Here is a 20,017-nt window from a genome sequence, read left to right as displayed (position 1 = left end):
GTTGTAGAAGAGCCTGGGGTAAGGAATGGGATTATGATGTCTCTCTTTGGGGAATCTTGCAGACACACTTCTGCAAATCATGGACCATCCCCCAGGTCTGAACCAACCTGCACTGTTTCCTATTAGTTCCATGGCCCCTCCTCTGGTGATTATGATAATGAGTAAGTTAACAGTGGTGAGGATGATTTAGCCACCTCATAAAATAAATTCTACAGATGACATACAAGTGTAAAGGAGTGAAATTGAATAAGTAGACCAATCAAAAGTATATGTAACTCTAAATATTTACCAGAAGGAATAGGGAAAAAATATTTTTTTAAATAGCCAGAATTCTGTTGTTGATAGAAGCTTGCATCAGGCAAACTGTCAACGTTTTGATGGGATATTGCTGTTCATTAATACTGTACTGGTTGGGTTTCTGGGCGTGTCCAGGAACACAACCAGCAATTTAATAACGGGTGACCATTTGCTACAAATACTCTTATCATTCATACCAACATGTTCTCCAGTTCAAGGCATCCAGGACCATTAATCTATCCGAAAAGACCTTTCGTGAAGACTCCTCCACATGGAGCGTATGTTCCACCTTGTCTTCTGCCAAAGGGTGCCAAATGGACCAAGAGGATTACCGGGTTTAGCAGGAAAGCCTCTGTTTAGAAACCACTTTTTCTTATCTTTAAGAAACCAGCCTTTCTTTAAAGGAGTCTTTCAAGAATCTTGCAGAAATATTTATTGAACGGACTTCTCTTCTGGGTTGGTGTGTGTGTGTGTGTGTGTGTGTGTGTGTGTGTGTGTGTGTGTGTGTGTGCGTGCGTGCGTGCATGTGCGTGTGTGTGTGTGTGTGCGCGCGCGCATTTGGTCTTATTTTAAGTAGTGATAATTTGCTAATTTGAAAGGTTCTGACCAGACGCTTCCTGGTCAGAATGCAGTATGAATCCACTTCCCCCCCCTTTAAAAAATAAACATCTTGCTTTTCTTTTCTTTTTTTTAAATCCTCTTTAAATAATCTTGTAGAAGTCTTTCTTAAAGGCACTTCAGTGGCTGGATTTTGTAGTGATAATTGAGAATCAGAAAAGTCAGGCTGTCTGAACTTCTCTCCCATTATGTCATGATTCTGGTTCTAGCTTTCCCAATAGCTGTTCCTCTGTTCCACCTCTTGGTCTTGAGCTGGGGTGGTGGTGGACGAAGAAGGGTCTATTGTGCTTAACTGCAAATCGCTTTTTCACTCCCAAGCACCCAACCTTCTCTTGACTGTCTGTGCCTCCAGGGAGTTTAACTCAAAAAGTAGCTCTACCACTCCACCCACCCCCATTTCCTATTTCCTAGTAGCCTAGGGAGGCTAAAGAACCACATTTAGTACCCTGACTTCCTCTATATTTAAAATCCAATCAGCAGATGGAAAGGATTTTATGTATTTTATTAAAAGGAAAAGAAAAGACCGAAACAGTAACCAAAATTATAAAGATAAAAATCCCACTCAGTTACCAGCTGAACAGAGCCAAATACAAAGAAGACTCAAGGCTTTCCCCAAAGAAAGTCCACACTTTAAAATAAGAAAGATCTATCTAACTTATTCTTTATTCACACTACTGAGGATGAGCTCTACTCATGAGTCGTAGGGAGGCAAAGGGTTCCTTCCTGGAAAAGAGTCTTAAGACTCAGAGGTGCTAGTTCTATTGACTTCTCTTTACACAGGTTAATGGCCATTTCAGGTGGCATGGTGCTAGTAAATTTTAATTCTCTTACATCCCTGATAATCACTTTCATCTCTTATCAAAACAATGGGCAGCTTCCTCCCTCTCACATTCTCAGAGCCCAACATTTCTAACCCCTGAGGCACAAAAGAGAACTCCTTGGCAGTACCCAACATACACAAGACAAATTGCTTTGAAATGTAGGAAACATGAAGGCATAAAACTAGTCCACTTTGAAGTATTTCTGATCAAAGATAAAATAGGAATGCTAGCTTCATCTTTGAGGAATTCCGGATTGGAAGTCGAGGTGCGAGTTCTTCTTTCATGCACTGATATTTCCACTTATCGTTGGCGTTTGCTTCAGTCTATAAGGTCAACTACAGGTGAAAGCAATGTTTTCTGTAGTTCATATTATAAGCCCCATGGCACTGTGGTTAAACTGCAGTATTGCAGCAAAGCCTCTGCTCACAACCTGTGTTCGATCCCAATGGAGTCAGGTAGTCAGCTCAAGGTTGACTCAGACTTCCATCCTTCTGAGGCTGGTAAAATAAGGACCCATTTGCTTGCCTTATTATGTTGTAAACTACCCAGAGAGTACCCTAGCACTGTGGGGAGTATGTAAGCCAAAACAACAACAATATAGTTGATATTTTCCTAAATATTCAATTCCTTAAAACAATACAAAGAGATACCCTACCCCCAAAGCCCTTCCATTTCAAGGTTTTATAAAAACCAGAAACTCATGTGAAAAAAGAACTGGACAAATAGATACAAAACTTATATTGTGTGGCTAGTGAGAAAAATACGAGTACAATTTGTGCAGAACCCAAAACTTTTACGTTAAATTTCAGAGGGTTCATGTTAGAAATATAAAAATATATTATTTTTAAATTTTTCCTAATTAAAAATGAGATGATTTTTAAAAATTTCATTTACATTGCGCAGAAAGAAGACTTAACATGTCTAATTAACTCAATGGATTGATGATTCCTGATGAGGATACAGTAGACTTTGTGGAATAGTCAACAGATAAATCTTCAAGAGAAACCATTCATTATATGTCTGCTATATGTATTATTGTCTGTAGGCTGAGCTGTTTCTAAAGATATTTATCAGTGCAGGTGAAAAAAAAGTTGTCAACCATCTATAATATATTCAAAATCATGGCTTATCTTTTATTATATCCCATCTATATTTCTGATGTTCTCAAAAATGGATTTTAAAAAGAGAAGAGATGCTGACAGCGTTTGTGTCTACCATTAATCACAGGTGCTAATCTGATTCATTTCTTTTTTCTCTAAAAAAAAAAAAAAAAAGCAACTTCAAGATGCTTCAACAGAAATTAGTTGGGAAGCAGAAGGAAACACACACACACACACACACACACACACACACACACACACACACACACACACACACACACACACACACACACACACACACACACACATCACAAAACCTCATGCAAAAATTTGCATGTACAACATAACATGTTTCCCTGGGGTCTTCTGCAATTCCAAGCTTCGATAAACCTATTTAAAATAAAAGCCATCTTAAAAAGCAAAGCTCCTGTGCCTTCACGATGCACACAGATATAAAAAGTTATCCTCCATGGAAATTGAGCCTTTAAATGACATTTCCCTTTTATGAACAGTTTTATTACAAAATAGATTTCCTGAAGCTAATTTCATCAAGTCGCCTCCACTCGGTGGATACTTCCCCACTGCCTCCCTAACTTCTTGTTATCCAAGAGTGGGTACATTAATTGTTAGATGATGTAAGAGTCTTGGCACCCCTCCAAAGCCCATAAGCACGGAGACATCAAGGCTACCTACCAGGGACCGGGGGAAGATGCATCAACCCAGCTGCCTGCACACGCCGTATTTAAAGCAATATTTCCATTTGATCGATTAAGTGTCTCTGATGGATGTGAGGGATGCTATCTCTGAAGTGTCATTTTAACAAGATGTATATGTTGTTCGACGTATTTCGCCAGTCGGTCTCATAATGCATTGCTCTCCCAGAGAAGGAATAAGTGATTAGTAGCACTAATTAGAAAGTTCCCTAAGACAGACTTCGGTTGATAAAGTACAGTGCAAGCTTTCTGTCATTAGCAATAATACAATGAGTTCAAGGTAGAATCAATCTTAGGTGTGATTGCAGAGATGACGTTAAAAAAATTATAAGTCTCTCTCTCTTTTTCCCCCACATATTGATTTGCATCCTAAATTAAATGATGGCACTTAATAAAACGAGAGATGGGAGAAGGTAGCAAGCAGCACTTCTTTCGTCAATGATGATGCACTTTGATTGACAACTCCATGGTATTTGTGAAAAGAGCCAGGACAAAGATTGATAAATTGGGACGTGGGTAGCCTGGTTCTCTTGATGAACAAAGGTCAACAGCTAGGCCTGGTTCACACATCGTTTCCTTCACTTGAGGTCTAACATAACAGTTCTTAGCTCCATAGACCACTGGCCAAGTGGGCAATAAAAATGTTCACAGTTGCTGGATAGCTTAGTGGTTTAGATATCTCGCTGTGGAGCCCGATGCTGAGAGTTCGGTTCCCCACTGTGCCTCCTTGACAGGAGCTAGACTTGGTGATCCATAGAGACTCTTTCAGCACTTCAGTTCTTACTCAGTTTTGAGTCGGATGGCTTCTCCTTTGTAGGAGAAAGGCATCGAATGAATGAATGAATGAATGAATGAATGAATGAATGAATGAATGAATGAATGAATGAATGAATGAATGAAATCAGGCCACCAGTTTGCTCTATGTATGTATTAATTTATTACATTTAACACTGTTGTTCCATTTAAAACATACACACACAAACACTCATGGCAGGTTACAAGCATTTAAAAGAATAAAAACCGAAGAAATCACATTTAGCTACTTAAAAAAAATAAGTTTAATCCTTTGCATCAGTGGCACATGTATTCTATCAGGACGTTTCAAAAACAGCTATCTGCCAGTTAAATCAACCCCATGTTTTACTGACAGGAAAGAAAGGAAGAGATGGACAGACAGGCAGAAAGCATAAAATTTGAGTCTGTCTCTGAATATAGTGAGCCGAGCAAAAATGAAAATAAAACTAAATCAGCTCCCAATGAACAATTCAGTCCTGACAAAGGCTAGCAGAATCCTGACAAAGGCTAGTCATCTATAGGAGGAATGTAGCCCATATAGATCTTAATTTGGACTAGTGCATTTCAGTGATGTTCAGCTATGATAAAGAAGCAAAACAGAAGTAGTCAGTTGACTACATGGGTGGGGTACAAATGCAATAAATAAATAAATATAAACAAACAAACAAACAAACAGCCAACATTAGATTATTAAAAATAATCATTATGTGTCATCAGTTCAATTCTGACTCTTTTCAGGGTTTTCTAAGTATAGAATACTCAAAAGTGGTTTGATGTTCTCTTCTTCTGGGGGTATTCTAGGAGTGTGCAGCTTGGCCAAGGCTACACAGGCTAGCTCTTGTCCTAGGAGGCCCAGTGGGGAGTCAAACTCACAGTCATATGCCTAACTCACTGAGCTCCCCAGCCAAGGTAACAATAATTACATCCCGTCAACTCAATGTTTAGAGTACTCAGAAGTGGTTTACCAGTCTCTTCTCCTGGGAAGAATCGAACTCTCAACCTAGACTTACCTAACTCACCCAGCTATCCAGCCAAAATTGTTTTGCTAATGTAATGAAATGGTATCTACCAAAGGAATATGTTTCATTCATTCATTCATTCATTCATTCATTCATTCATTCATTCATTTATTTATTTATTTATTTATTTATTTATTTATTTATTTATTTATTTATTTATTTGCACCCCACCCATCTAGACACATGTCTACTCTGGGCGGCTAACAATAAAAATAGAATAAAAACAGTATAATAAAATAAAACTTAACCAACTATCATGGAGATGAGAAGCAGTAGTTCAATAGAATTTGTATTTACATAGAATCTGAAAGCCTGTTTTTTGTGGGGCTTTTTTTTTAAAAAAATAATGTATTCATTGTTTAAGTGAACAAAAAAAGGGAGGGAGGCTTTCCTACAATCCAAAGGCAAGTGCATGCAATTAGACCCTTAAATTCTCACATACGCAAACTAGCTTTCAACTCTACAAGAGTTTTCATCAGACTGAGCATTACAGAGATGGAGTGGTGTGTGAGAAACACAAACATTCCAGAGTGTGTAGCCAGATATGCAGACCAGGTTCCGCTGTTGAATAATAACAATATTGTTTCATCAAGTTGATTCTGACTTAGGGTGACCCTTTTCAGGGTTTTCTAGGTAGAGAATACACAGAAATGATTTACCATTCCTTTCTTCTGGAGGTGCCCTGAGGCTGTGCAGCTTGCCCAAGGCCACACAGGCTGGCTCTTCTCCCTGGAGGCACAGTGGGGAATCGAACTCCCAACTGCTGGCCGACACTAAAGCAAATTCTAAAATTAGGGCTACAGAGTTAGCTCAGAAGTGGGAAATTTCAAATGTTGCCTCTGATGGTGTGGATTACAATGCCCTCCAATCTATTTTAAACAACAAGAAAAACATTTCATGCAAGCATGGTTACCATGTACAGATGTGAAATCTGGGCATGAAGAAAGCTGACAAGAGAAAACGTTGATTCATTTGGAGTATGGTAATGGAAGAGAGCTTTGGATACGATGAACTGCCAGAAAGAGAAACAAGTAAACCCCACATCAAATCACATCTGAACTCGTTTTGAAAGCAAAATAATGAATCTGAAAAAAGTGAGTAATGCTAGGAAAAGTTGAAAGCAGCAGGGAAAGGAGACAAGCAAAAATGAGATGGATTGGCTCTTAAAGAAACGCACAACCTTGAGCCTGCAAGAGCTGAACACAGCTATTGATGGTAGGACATTTTGGAAATCCATTCTCCATTTGTTAGGTAAAGGTAAAGGTTCCCCTTGACAATGTTTTTTTGTCCAGTTGTGTTCGACTCTAGGGGGCGGTGCTCATCCCCGTTTCTAAGCCATAGAGCCAGCGTTTTGTCCGGAGACAATCTTCCGTGGTCACATGGCCAGTGCGACTTAGACACGGAACGCTGTTACCTTCCCACTGAGGTGGTCCCTATTTATCTACTTGCATTTGCATGCTTTCGAACTGCTAGGTTGGTGGAAGCTGGGACAAGCGACGGGAGCTCACTCCGTCGCATGGATTCGATCTTACGACTGCTTGGTCTTCTGACCCTGCAGCACAGGCTTCTGCGGTTTAGCCCGCAGCCTCCAAAACTGCTCTAATGTTTTTACATTAGCAACATGGACATGGCAAAACTGCCTCAAGGATGGGTGCATTTTGCTATAGCTAAGTTTTCAATAAACTAATGAGATATTGCTCAAGATTACTTTTTATTAATAATATGCAAGAATAAGCCAATGGCTTATCTGGCTAGCAATATCAGAACAGTGTGTAGAGTGTGTTTTGTGACTTCACCTCCAGGGAATTAGCACAAAGCACATTTATTTTTTTCTGATGTTGGAGTGCTGTGAGAAATTAGGGATCTATGGAACAAGGAAGGTTGAGGGGGGAAAAAAATACAAAACGTGACATGCCAGAGAAAGCGAAGGTTGGAATTCAACACTCCTTCCCACGAGGATGAAAAGGAACTAAATTAAAACCACTTCACACAAATATGTATTCTGAGGCCTTGTTTTGTGTAGAAGGGATTTTAAACAGATGACAATGGTGTCCTTTACATTAATTCCCAGGAATGGATAGTTAATTTATTTTATTCCTCACATTTAAAGCCCACATTAAGACTTTGAATCCAAGGATATTGGGTGGGGGTGGTGTACACTGAATTATTCAATTAAAGTCTCACAGCAGTAAGTGCAGTGTAGTGGAAAGAGTGCTGGTCTGGGTTTCTGGAGACCTGGGTTCAGATCCCCGTTCAATCATGGAACTCCCTGGGACTTGGCAACAGTAAACTACTTCTTGAACATCTTACATTCTTTAGAAACCCACCAGGGTCACCATAAATTGGAAGTGACTTGGTGGCACGTAACAACAGCAACATCTTTGCAGCCATCCTCTGAGGTAAAATATGATGAATTTTCAACGCAGCCAGGTCTGGCCTGGCTTCTAACACCATATCCCTTTACCCAATCAGATTAGATTGACAATAATATTTTTAGACTGTGCATGATGAATATGATTTTGGCTGCAATATTCTGTCATAATAAATACTGGTATAACCCTTTCTGATAGCTAGGCAATCAAATTCCCTCTTTTGTTTGTTTGTCAGAATTCATTAGCCTAGGCACACAACTAAACAATCCCTTTGTGTCGTAATGATTCTTGACGGGCTACCATTAAATTCCAATATCTATCAGGATTCATTACTCTTCACCTTCCCACATGTGTTGTGAGGCAGGGCACAAAGGAATTTAAGAAACTTTGGTTTGCACTCATAAGCCACTAGGGAATTATCGCCATGAAAGAAATACCTTTCACTACATCTGGAGTAGGGGCAGATGCGAAGTCTATTTTCTTCGGGAGATGGTAAAAGATAGAATGGGGACTCCTTAATAAAAACTATGCCAAAAATTGTGGGAAGCAACGGACAGACATCGAAGCAATATTTTAGACCTCAAACCTAAAACATGTACTCTTTCATTAACCCCTTCACCTGCCCCCATCTGACCAGAGAGGACCAGAGAGGACTGTTACATACAGCACTGATGTTACCTGTCTGTCATGGGTTTGGAGGGAAAGTTCCATCCTATGGGGAGTGGAAGGCGGGACATCAGGAGGAGGGGCTGTACTGTATAAATATGTAATGCGTGTGTGAGATGCTAAGAGAGACACTGGGTTGTGACGAAGCAGCAGCTGGGAAGAAGAAGCTGTTGTGGGAGTCTGTGTGTCAGACAGGGTACTACTGTGTGTCAGAGTACCAACCTGATAGGTTCAGGTGTCTGTTGGTTAGCCAGAACTGATAGGTTCAGGGTCTGTGCTTTAAGTTAAAGGTTCTGGGTGAACCAAACTGTATGCTTGTATGAGTGAGAATAAGCCACGTTACTTTATGTTATTCACCTGATTGTTTTATTTTCCCTGTGTGTGTATTTAAATAAACCTTATTCTTTTATTGTTTAAAAATCCATCCCTGGTCTGTGTGACTTCTTAAAGGGAATGGTTGGTGGCAGCTTAGTGTAACTGTGTGACATATCCTAGTAGGTCTGGGTTTGTCACATTGATTGGTGTCCAGCGTGTGGGATACGACTGGTCCAGTTGTCCAGTGGTCCAGCAAAGCCTTGGCAAGTGTGCCCAGAGCAAGGGGGGTCTAGTCAGGGACAGTTTGAGGCGCGTAGGTAATCTTCTAGGTGTACCTCACGGGGAGGTGCGCTAGTAGAAGAACGTGCCAACTGGGGAGACTTAGATTAAGGTGCTCTGAGGCAGCCTAGTTTTGGCGGGAAAAAGCTGAGGCAAAACTGCATAGCAACAGCGAGCTAGCTTGCCAGCTGAGAGGCCCAGCAGAGGGGGGTAGGCTCTGACTCGATACTGTTGCAAGTTTAGTGCTGAAGAACAGCAGCAATCTCTAGGGAGAGCTGGTTCTGAGGCAAGAGGAAAAAAGTGGTCGTTGTATTTTGAGGCTTGACTTTTTAAAGCAGCCTGTTCTGAGGGGGGATTATGCCCTTGACTCGAAGCCAGATAGCAGACATGAGTGAAGTGAAAGACCCCCAGATTGACCAAGGTTCTGAGGATGAATTTGGCTCAGTGCAAGGTGACAGCACAGGAGAGCAGAACCCAGAACTTAGAAAAATACTCATAGCCCAACAGCATGAACTGAGGGTGAGGGAAATGGAGGAAAGGGAAAGAGAGAAACAGCGGCAATTTGAATTAGAGAGAGAGAGAATGGAGAGGGAGGAAAGATTGGAGAGAGAGAGAATGGCGTTTGAATTAAGAAAACTGGAAATGATGAACCAGAACAATAATAATAATAGGGATTCTGAGGGAGGCCAACTGTCTAAAGCTGACCTGAAGAAATTCCCTGTGTACCACAAGGGAGATTGTCCTGAGGTGTTCTTTTCCTTAGTGGAAAGAGCGTTTGTGGACTTCTCAGTGAGGGAAACTGAGAAGATGACCATCATGCGGTCTTTAATCAGTGGTAGCCTGGCTGAGGTTTATGCCGAGATGCCTGAGGAACTGATGAAAGATTTTGCAGAGTTCAAAAAACTGGTGTTTGCCAGACATGGGATAAATGCAGAGCAGCTGAGACAAAGATTCAGGTCCCTCACCAAGAAGCCAGAGCAGACTTTTACCCAAGTGGGGGCCCAATTGGTGAGGCTGCTTGAGAAATGGCTATCGCAGGAGGGAACAGAGACCTATGAGCAGCTTAAAGACTTGATAGCACTGGAACAGTTCTATTCAGTCCTGCATGGGGAATTGAAATTCCAGGTGAGGGAAAGGAAACCGAAATCTGTGGCAGCAGCCGCAGAGATCGCAGATTTTATCTCCCAAATAAGAAAGCCCTTGGGTGAGGGGAAATCTGTGGGTAAACCCAAAGAAACCTACAGCAAGTACTCTCAGGGACCAGGGAAAAGCCAGCAAGGGGGAGGGGCCCATGGTGAAGGGAAGCCCTCAGACATGAAACCAAGACCTCACATTTTGGAGGGAAAACCAAAACAAGATGAGAGAGAATCAAAATACACCAGAAAATGCTATTTCTGTCAGGGAAAGGGTCATCTAATCTCAGAGTGTGAGAAATTGAAGCAGCTAAAAGGAATGGTGCCTCAGAATTCTAGTGGGACCAAGCCAAAAGCTGTGTTCTGTGTCCAGAAAGAGCAAAGCTCAGTGTCACTGAGGGAGCCTGTTGCTATGGCTACTCAGTCTGGAACAGCTACCTCTGCTGATCAGGCTGAGGAAAATGGTCCTCTTATAGAGGTAAAGCGCTGCTTGCTGGTGAAAACAGATTCTCAGTTGTTTGAGACAGCTGGGGTGGACGTAGGAATACTTGACCGTCAGTATAGGGGGCTGCGGGACACTTGTTCCCAGGTAACCCTGTGCCATCCAGATATTATTCCCCGGGAGTTTATAATCCCAAATGAGAGCATAAAGGTAGCAGGTATTGAGGGGCAGGTAATCTCTCTGCCAGTAGCAGAGGTACCTGTCCACTTTCAAGGCTGGAGGGGAGCTTGGCGGCTAGCGATTTCATCGACTCTGCCAGCAGCCGTGCTCGTGGGAAATGACCTGGCTGAACATGTGAAACGGGTGCTAGTGATTACACGCTCACAAGCCACCACAGGGACAGTTCAGGGGGGTAATGATGAGCCAGAGACTGAAGCAGAGGGGAGTTCAGAAGCTGTGGTGGAAACCTTAACCACAGACAGCAGATTTGGACAGGAGCAAAAGGCAGACGCCACTCTCCAAAAGTGTTTTGAACAGGTGACTGATGCCCAGCTAACACCTGAAACCCCAGTGAGATTTCTGGAGAAAAAGGGGATTTTATATAGAGAAACCCTGAGGAATATCTCAAAAGGGGGAGATGGGATCAGAAGTCAGCTGGTGGTACCTGAAAAGTATCGCCCCATGATCTTACAAAGGGGTCACTCTGACATGTCTGCTGCACACTTAGGGGTGAAAGGGCCCCTTGATTTGATCAAACAAAATTGGGAGCAGATCACCCAGGATGACCCACAAGACGTTGTGACTTACATAGACACCTTGATGAATGACCTAAAGAGAAATCTAGAGCTGGCAGCAGAAAACCTGCAAGCTCAGAAGGTCAGACAGAAAACATGGTATGACCGCAAAGCTAGAGAGAGGCACTTTGACCCAGGGGAGGAAGTGCTTTGGCTTAAGCCCTGCAGAGAGAATAAACTGCAGCTCAAATGGGCAGGACCATATAGGGTCATTTCCAAGATGTCAGACCTGAACTACCTTATAGAGCAGGAGGAGAACCAGGCAAGGAGGGTGGTTCATGTGAATGCCCTAAAACCCTACTACAGAGGGGAACAGAGGGTTTTATTCGCGATAAAAGCAGCTGAGAGTGAGGAAGCGGAATTACCCTTCTGGGAGGGTAGAGGGGAAGTAAAATACAACCCAGAGGAGGTAAAGATCAGTCCTGCACTCACCCAAGACCAGCAGCAAGAACTAAAGATGCTGCTTAGTAAATATCAACAGGTGTTTTCCAACAAGCCGGGGATAGTGAAGGGAGTGATGCATCGGATCCACACAGGGGATGCACCCCCGCAGGCAGTATCCCCATACCGAGTAACGGGACCCTATAGGGACAAGGTGCGGAAGGAGCTGGACGAGATGCTGAGGGAGAACATAATCGTCCCCTCTTCTAGTCCTTGGTCCTCTCCGATAGTCCTTGTGGACAAGCCTGATGGGAGCATTAGGTTTTGTGTTGATTACAGGAAATTAAACCGTGTAACCACTCCTGATGCCTACCCAATGCCCAGGCTAGACAACCTGATTGAAACCATAGGGGGTTGTCGGTTCATCTCATCATTGGACCTGGTAAAGGGATATTGGCAATTAAGAATTGATCCCAGGGATCAAGAAAAGACTGCCTTTTGCAGCCCTTTTGGTCTCTATGAGTTTCGAGTCCTGAGCTTTGGTCTCAGAAATGCACCAGCCACATTCCAAAGGCTGATGGACCAGACCTTGGCAGGGCTCAGTGACTTTACAGTGGCCTACATTGACGACATAGGGATCTTCAGTAATACCTGGGAAGATCACCTGATACACCTGGAGTTAGTGCTGCAGAGATTAAGTGCAGCAGGGCTAACAGTAAAGGCCAGCAAGTGTCAGCTGGGTAGCCCAGAAATAAAATACTTGGGTCACATGGTAGGGGGAGGAATGATAAAACCCCTGGAGGCCAAAATAGAAGCAGTTCGTGATTGGCCTAGACCCAACACCAAGAAAAAAGTCAAATCATTTCTTGGGTTGGTGGGCTACTACAGAAAGTTCATCCCGAGGTTTAGCGAGATTGCGGCTCCGCTGACCGATCTGACGAGGAAGAAGGCTGATGACCGCATCCCGTGGACCAGCGACTGTGAGGAGGCGTTCCAGAGGTTGAAGCAGGCGCTCATCAACTATCCAGTCCTGCGTGCTCCAGACTTCGACCGGGAGTTCATCATCTACACCGATGCGTCTAACAGCGGGGTAGGAGCAGTTCTGTGCCAGGAGGATGAGAATGGTGACCAGCATCCAGTGTCCTACCTGAGTAGGAAACTTCAAAAAGGTGAGAGACATTTGGCAACCGTGGAGAAGGAGTGTTTGGCCATAGTCTACGCGATCCAGAAGGCCAAGCCTTACATCTGGGGAAGACATTTTATTCTGTGTATTGACCATTCACCATTGCAATGGTTAAAGACAATGAAAACCCACAATAGCAAACTTATGAGGTGGGCTTTAAACCTACAGGACTATGACTTTGAAGTGAAGGTGGTCAGAGGGTCAGTGAACTGTGTTGCTGACGCCTTATCAAGAAGACCTGAAGAATGAAGACGGCGAAAGAACATGGACTATGTGTATATAATGTTGACAAAAAGTAAATGTACCTGGTTTTTCTGAATTTGGTTTGTATGAATAAAGGTAAATTGATGTAATGTATATGATAAATGTTTAAATGCCTATTTGCTATGGTTAACTTGGAGTGTAAGGATAAGTAAGTATTATATGGTATGTATAACTGTTGTTGTGTATTTTATTCAGGTTGTTTTTTTGGTGAAAAGCACTTTTAGCTTTCCCCCTACAAAACAACTTATAAAGAGGGGAGGTGTTACATACAGCACTGATGTTACCTGTCTGTCATGGGTTTGGAGGGAAAGTTCCATCCTATGGGGAGTGGAAGGCGGGACATCAGGAGGAGGGGCTGTACTGTATAAATATGTAATGCGTGTGTGAGATGCTAAGAGAGACACTGGGTTGTGACGAAGCAGCAGCTGGGAAGAAGAAGCTGTTGTGGGAGTCTGTGTGTCAGACAGGGTACTACTGTGTGTCAGAGTACCAACCTGATAGGTTCAGGTGTCTGTTGGTTAGCCAGAACTGATAGGTTCAGGGTCTGTGCTTTAAGTTAAAGGTTCTGGGTGAACCAAACTGTATGCTTGTATGAGTGAGAATAAGCCACGTTACTTTATGTTATTCACCTGATTGTTTTATTTTCCCTGTGTGTGTATTTAAATAAACCTTATTCTTTTATTGTTTAAAAATCCATCCCTGGTCTGTGTGACTTCTTAAAGGGAATGGTTGGTGGCAGCTTAGTGTAACTGTGTGACATATCCTAGTAGGTCTGGGTTTGTCACAAGGACAAACAGACCTCAAACATTCCCAGGAAAAACATTCCAGTATCCATTCTTGAGGAAAAAAGCAGCCCAGAATGATGATTTCTGATTTTAAAAACCCATTAGTATTCACCCATCCCATCTGACTAGAAGGGACTGATGCAACCAGCCACCAAAACAACCCCATCTGATGTGGGGAATTTCTCCAGCAAAATTAAAAGCACAGATTGGGGGTCAGGCTGGAGCACATTTTCCTGTGGGTCATGTGATCTCTGGGAAATACATTGCTCTGGACTACTCCACCGGTGGTCCAAATTGTAACCGGTGTCCCTGTGTAATCACGCCTACTATCACTGTGTCTGTAAGCAGTTCCAGGGGAAGTTTCTTTCATGTAATACAGAAACACATTGGTTTCACTCCACCCTTGCTCTCCCTGGACATGCAAGGGTACAGGATACACTGGACAAACTGGTTTTCAGTTTATATATGTTTTTATTTACATGTCTATCCAACTTCCTGGAGTTGGGTCAAGTTCATGTTGGTCACATCGATGACACTGTCCAGCCATCTTGACCTCTGTCGTCCCCTTCTCCTCTTGCCTTCACATTTTCCCAACATCAGGGTCTTTTCCAGGGAGTCTCCTCTTCTCATGAGATGGCCAAAGTATTGGAGCCTCATCTTCAGGATCTGTCCTTCCAGTGAGCATTCAGGGTTGATTTAAGGGTAGAGATGGGGGTATTCGTATATCTCTAGTTAGGGGTCTGTAGGTGTTCTCCTCCACCCATTAATACCTCAGGGCTCTTTGCTGAGAACAAATTCTTTTCTGTAATCTGGACACTACATGAATGTTGAGGCAGCTTAGAATTAAACAATCCACTGCTGACTTATATTAAGCTTGTTGTCTACTAAGATGTCCAGATCCTTTTCATACACAGTGTGACCAGGTGTCACACAGCCTATATCTGTGCAATTGATTTTCCCTGCCTCAGCGCAGAAAGTAACTTTTTTTCCCTGTAGAAACTATTTTTGTTTTTTTCGACCTAGTTCTCCAATCTGTCAAGGTATTCTTGACTCCTGATTCTGTCTACTGAAATATTAGGCCTTTAGGATGACAATTAATAAAATTCACCCAGCCCATCTAACTAGAGCAGGGGTGGGCAATTAATTTCTATAGGGGGGGCACATGAAAAATCTGAACTGTATTTGGGGGCCAAACCAATTTTACTTAAAAATAAAATGAAACATTGATGTTATGATTGTTTTTTATTTTAAACTTGTTAATCTTCACAAATACTAAAGAGGTTTTTTGCAGTATGTTAAAGATAAGACAAAAAGCTATAAATGGTTTTGATGTTCAAAACTGTCCGTGGGCTGGACAGGAGCGGTTTGTGGGCTTTTTGTGGCCCTCGGGCTGCACTTTGCCTAGGTCTGAACGAGAGGAGTCTGATGCAACTAGCCACAAAATGCCCATAGGAACAAGATTCCAGTACCCTCTCCAGGCAGAAAATCAATATTGTGTTGGTGGTGGTTGGGCAGCCTAGAAGAGCAACTTTGAAGCAGGACAGCCCAATGAAATCCCCCCCATCCTGCCTGATGAGAGGGGATGTATGCAGGAAGCCACAAAACAGTCAGAAAATCTGTATTGCACAAAGCAGCCGTGAATGTTCGTATCATATTCATGTGTCACATCCGATGAGAGGGGAATGATGTTACAATATATAAAATACCACCAGGAAGCATATTCTAGTATCCTTTAGAAGCAGTATAGGTGAAAATGTAATACAAATCTAAAAAAGAGAAAAATGTGGTGGCACCTTAAAGATTGTGTGTGTGTTCAGTCGTTTAGTCATGTCCGACTCTTCGTGACCTCATGGACCAGAGCACGCCAGGCCCTCCTATCTTCCACCGCCTCCCGGAGTTGTGTCAAATTCATGTTGGCTGCTTCGATGACACTGTCCAACCATCTCATCCTAGGTCGTCCTCTTCTCCTCTTGCCTTCACACTTTCCCAACATCAAAGTCTTTTCCAAGGAGTCTTCTCTTCTCATGAGATGGCCAAAGTACTGGAGCCTCAGCTTCAGGATCTGTCCTTCCAATGAGCACTCGGGGTTGATTTCCTTTAGAATTGATAGGTTTGTTCTCTTTGCAGTCCAGGGAACTCTCAAGAGCCTCCTCCAGCACCACAATTCAAAGGCATCAATTCTTTGGCGGTCAGCTTTCTTTATGGTCCAGCTCTCACTTCCATACAACACTAAAGATTACGTTATATATATTTTTAAAGTGAGCTTTTGTGGACAAGCCCACTTCATCAGACCTGTAGTGTTTTTAAGGTGCCACCACATTTTCGTACTTTTTCAAAATTCTTTTCACCTATAATGCTTGCACAGACTTGCACTGCGCAAGACAGACCAGACCGGAAATACCTAATTAGGACAGCTTGCCAAAATTCACCTGCCCCATTGCAGTAGAAGGGACAGCAGTCATATAGGGCTGGGTGGGAGTGATACATCAAACCACTGACCTTCCACAGGAATCACAGTCCGTACACAGATTGTGCCTGCAGGCTTTCTGCCAGCCTTCCCAGGCCCATCACTTGGGCCGAGCCTAGAGAAGGAAAGACAGCCATTCTGTGCCTTCAAGCTCTTTATGATTTGTCTCATTTGTCTTCTGCAAAGGGTGATTTTCATTGAACTATCCTACTCAGAAGTTGTTCTGGGTAGATTTTCACAATATTAAATTTCTACCCAGAATGAGTACCAGAATGTTTTTCCAGGGATTGGTGACATCAGTAATAGTTTGCATCTGTCCCCTTTTCTCTAGTCCGATGGGGCAAGATGAATTTGGTGGGACTGTTTTCCATGGAAGACACCATTCTGGGCTGTTTTTCACAATATAGATTTTGTGTCTGGAACGAATACTACTAGAATGTTGTCGTTGCCAATGATTTGTGGCTTGCTGTGTCCTTTCCACCTAGACATATATGTCGTGTTGTGAATTTGGTTGAGTTATCCTACTTAGACAATAGAATGTTGTTCCCAGTGGTGTTCGGGGCTGCTTGGAAGTCACTTTTCTCGACTGTTTTTCACAAAATCAATTTTCTGCAGAGAATGGTTACAGGAACGTTGTTCCTAAGGATGATTTGTGGCTTGCCGCATCTGTCTCATTTAGTCTTTGGTTTAATTATCCTACTCAGTTTAATTTAGTTTTATTATCCTACTCTTTCCAGGCCACTGTGTTCTGTTCTGGCAGGTTTTTGAGCAATAAAGGGTTAATGGTTAAAGGGTAATTTAAAAAAAGATTTGAGATCTAGAATATTGTTTTGATCTTTTTCCATTGCATCCCACTATTTTTTGCATCAAAGTTTATAAAGAAGTCCCTGTTCTGCCCCATCCTGTTTCATCTTTTTCCCCTTACAACATCCCTAAAGAAATTTTTAAGATAAAAAAGTCCCCTCATTGCCTCTAGTAGTCACAGAGCAACATTGCCATGTTTTGAGCTGCAGGAACAGTTCTTCCTGTTTTGAAAAATGGCCCTCCCCCAGGCAATCACACTGGGCAGAAAGTGGACAAAAGCAATGTCAAACAGATCTTGGCCCAACAGATCTTGGGATGTAAACGACCTTTACTGGCTGAATAACAAAAGGATCAGAGTTTCTGCAACCCCGCATGCTGCCTTTTGCAGATTTGGCTGGGAGAGACCTTTCTGGGCTGGGGTGACTGTCAATCTATCCAGCACTAACCAATCGTTCCTTCCCTGTTTCTGAGTTCAAAGAGAGCCCCGCCTCTCTACTGAGTTCTTTTTCCCTCCCTTTAGTCCATCGGAGGCTGTGACTCTGTTGGGATCTGTGGTTGGAAGACAGGAAGCTTTATGTTGTGTAGTCGCTGGTTTTCCTCTATGCCCAACTGGATGCAAATTGCAGGATAAATGGCCAACGTAGTTGCCCCCTCAGTGCAAAAGTGGTTATGTGTGTTTTGCTTCTTCAGGATTAGTGTACCAAAAAGCCAAGAGGACTGGGAAGAAAGCTGGCACTCAGACCCTTCGTGTCATTTGGAGTAAGGCAAGAAGTAAGTTAGATCAGAAACAAAAGACCTTCAAGCAACAGAACGCCATGTGATTAGGCTGCAGATCAGGAAAGTTACATCGTGTTACTGAATCCCACAATCTCCTAGTTTGGATATGGCCACCGGATTAGAATAGGGATTGGAGATGGGCACGAACTGAATTACGAACTGGGGAAAAAAACCAGAACTGGCCTGGTTTGTAATTCAGTTAGGGCAGTTTGTTTTGCTGAAATGAAACTAAGCACTGAACTTCTTTCCGCACGGTGGTTCATTTTGCTTCAACAAAATGGATGCTAGCCCACCTCCTCCTTCCCACTGCCCCCATCATCTCCCTACCTGCTGTCTTCTCCTCCTTTGCTGCTGCCGCCACCACCTTCCAAGATAGCAGTCTGCCTTCCTTTTCAGGAGCTGGGCCTGTTGTCTTTGAAGATGGCAGCGGTGGGGTGGTGGCAACAGGTAGGCCTTTCCCCCCCCCCACTGGGCACAAACTGAAAACTGAACTCTGAACCAATTCGGGTTTTTTGGTTGATTCGTGGTGGTTCACGCCCCTCTCTATTAGGGATTATTTTAATACCCTCAACAGCTCTCAAGGAGATTTTTTTAAAAAATTGACAAAGAACAGAACTGAAATGTTCAGAAGCTTTTACCATGGAAATTGACTGTGTCATTTATTGGGACACATATGCACAGCGATCTCCATTAAAGAGAGAAAAACGGTAGTGTTAGTGGGAAGTAAGACACTGTTTCCTGAAGAGTTCAAAGCTGCTTGCAAGGAGAGAGAAAGGCCATCATAAAGAGGAGTGGTAGAAACTGTAAATAACTTTATGGCGAGCATAAAGAAGTTATGGGCTTGCTTAGAGCTAATGGATGGCAATAGGGAAATGTACTGTGAACATCTACTGTAGGAGGAATCACATAGTAAATCTGTTTGTTTAGTGAGTTTATTCTGCCACAGTATTTTAAGTGCACTTTATTATCAAGCGGTGGTTCCTAATGAAGATTTGTGAAGAGTCTGGGGATTCTCTCTCTCTCTTTTCTTCCTTCCTGGCAAAGCCTGCACTGGAGAAGTGAAGGCCAGGGACTCAGGTTCTGCCCCAGTCCCCAAAACTGGTTTATCACCTTGGAGAGCTCCTTTAAAGTTCGGATGGCATCTCAGAGTGGATTCACCGCCTTCCCTCTGCAAAATCAGAGCATCCAGGCTGCATTGCTTTGAAGGATTTGAAAATGGAAATATGCTTATTGTTCCATGTATTTTCTGAAGTATTTGTTTGCTAAGCTGCATTCTTATTGTTTTTATACGTATTTTGTTTTTATATCAGGTTTTTATATAATTAGTTCATACGCTACTTCTGTGTCTCTGTAAATGCCTTCTATAGAGCAGGTGGGTAACCTGTGGCTCCTAGATATCCTTGGACTACAACCCCCATCATTCCTAGACAGCATAGCCAAAGCTGAAGGAACATAGCAACTGAAGTCCATTTGGAAGGCCATGAGTTACTATCTACATATAGATAGCAGGTAAAAACTTTCACCTGCTGAGCTAGCTGTTTTTTCTTTTTTGGGGGGTTGACTTCCTCTCTTGACCCACTTCACATATATCATCCTTCCACAACCGCAAACACACTATTAGGAATGTGTCACTGTGTGTGTTTGCGGTTGTGGAAGGATGACTGTTGTATGGACCTAGAGTGGAGAATTCACACAGATCATAGTTGCTTGGCTCCCCTCCCCCCCCCAATTTGTGGGGTTTACTTTGTTTTTTAAATGTAGATCAGAAAATGTACTGATAAAGTCATGGATCCCAGGATGGAGCAAATCAAAGGTTTTTGAAAGCTTATGGGTTGACTCCGCCCTAATCTGTATGCCTTTCATTGGGTACAGCTAGGCTTCTGCATGCCCCTAATAGAAACTGTGGAGTTTTCTACAACAAGATGATAGTACTGGTCACTAACTATATGTTCTTTCCAGGACCACCACCACCCGCTTTAGGCAGACTGAGGT

The 20,017-nt window shown here is 42.8% G+C and overlaps 1 protein-coding gene across 1 annotated transcript in view; it reads left to right on the top strand.

Annotated features, from left to right (window-relative positions):
- LOC144586112 (uncharacterized) overlaps window positions 1-13,972 on the top strand; it is a 44,115-nt gene extending 30,143 nt beyond the window's left edge. Inside the window, exon 2 of the mRNA XM_078383834.1 lies at window positions 8,900-13,972. Coding sequence (XP_078239960.1) covers window positions 9,353-13,177 — 3,825 coding nt within the window. The 5' untranslated portion in view covers window positions 8,900-9,352 and the 3' untranslated portion in view covers window positions 13,178-13,972. The remainder of the gene's footprint in view (window positions 1-8,899) is intronic.
- The last annotated feature ends 6,045 nt before the right edge of the window (window positions 13,973-20,017 follow it).

Source organism: Pogona vitticeps, chromosome 1 (genome assembly GCF_051106095.1).
Source record: "Pogona vitticeps strain Pit_001003342236 chromosome 1, PviZW2.1, whole genome shotgun sequence".
Taxonomy (NCBI): domain Eukaryota; kingdom Metazoa; phylum Chordata; class Lepidosauria; order Squamata; family Agamidae; genus Pogona; species Pogona vitticeps.
The sequence above is the reverse complement of the archived record's forward strand: the minus strand, read 5'-3'. Positions and strand labels throughout refer to the sequence as shown.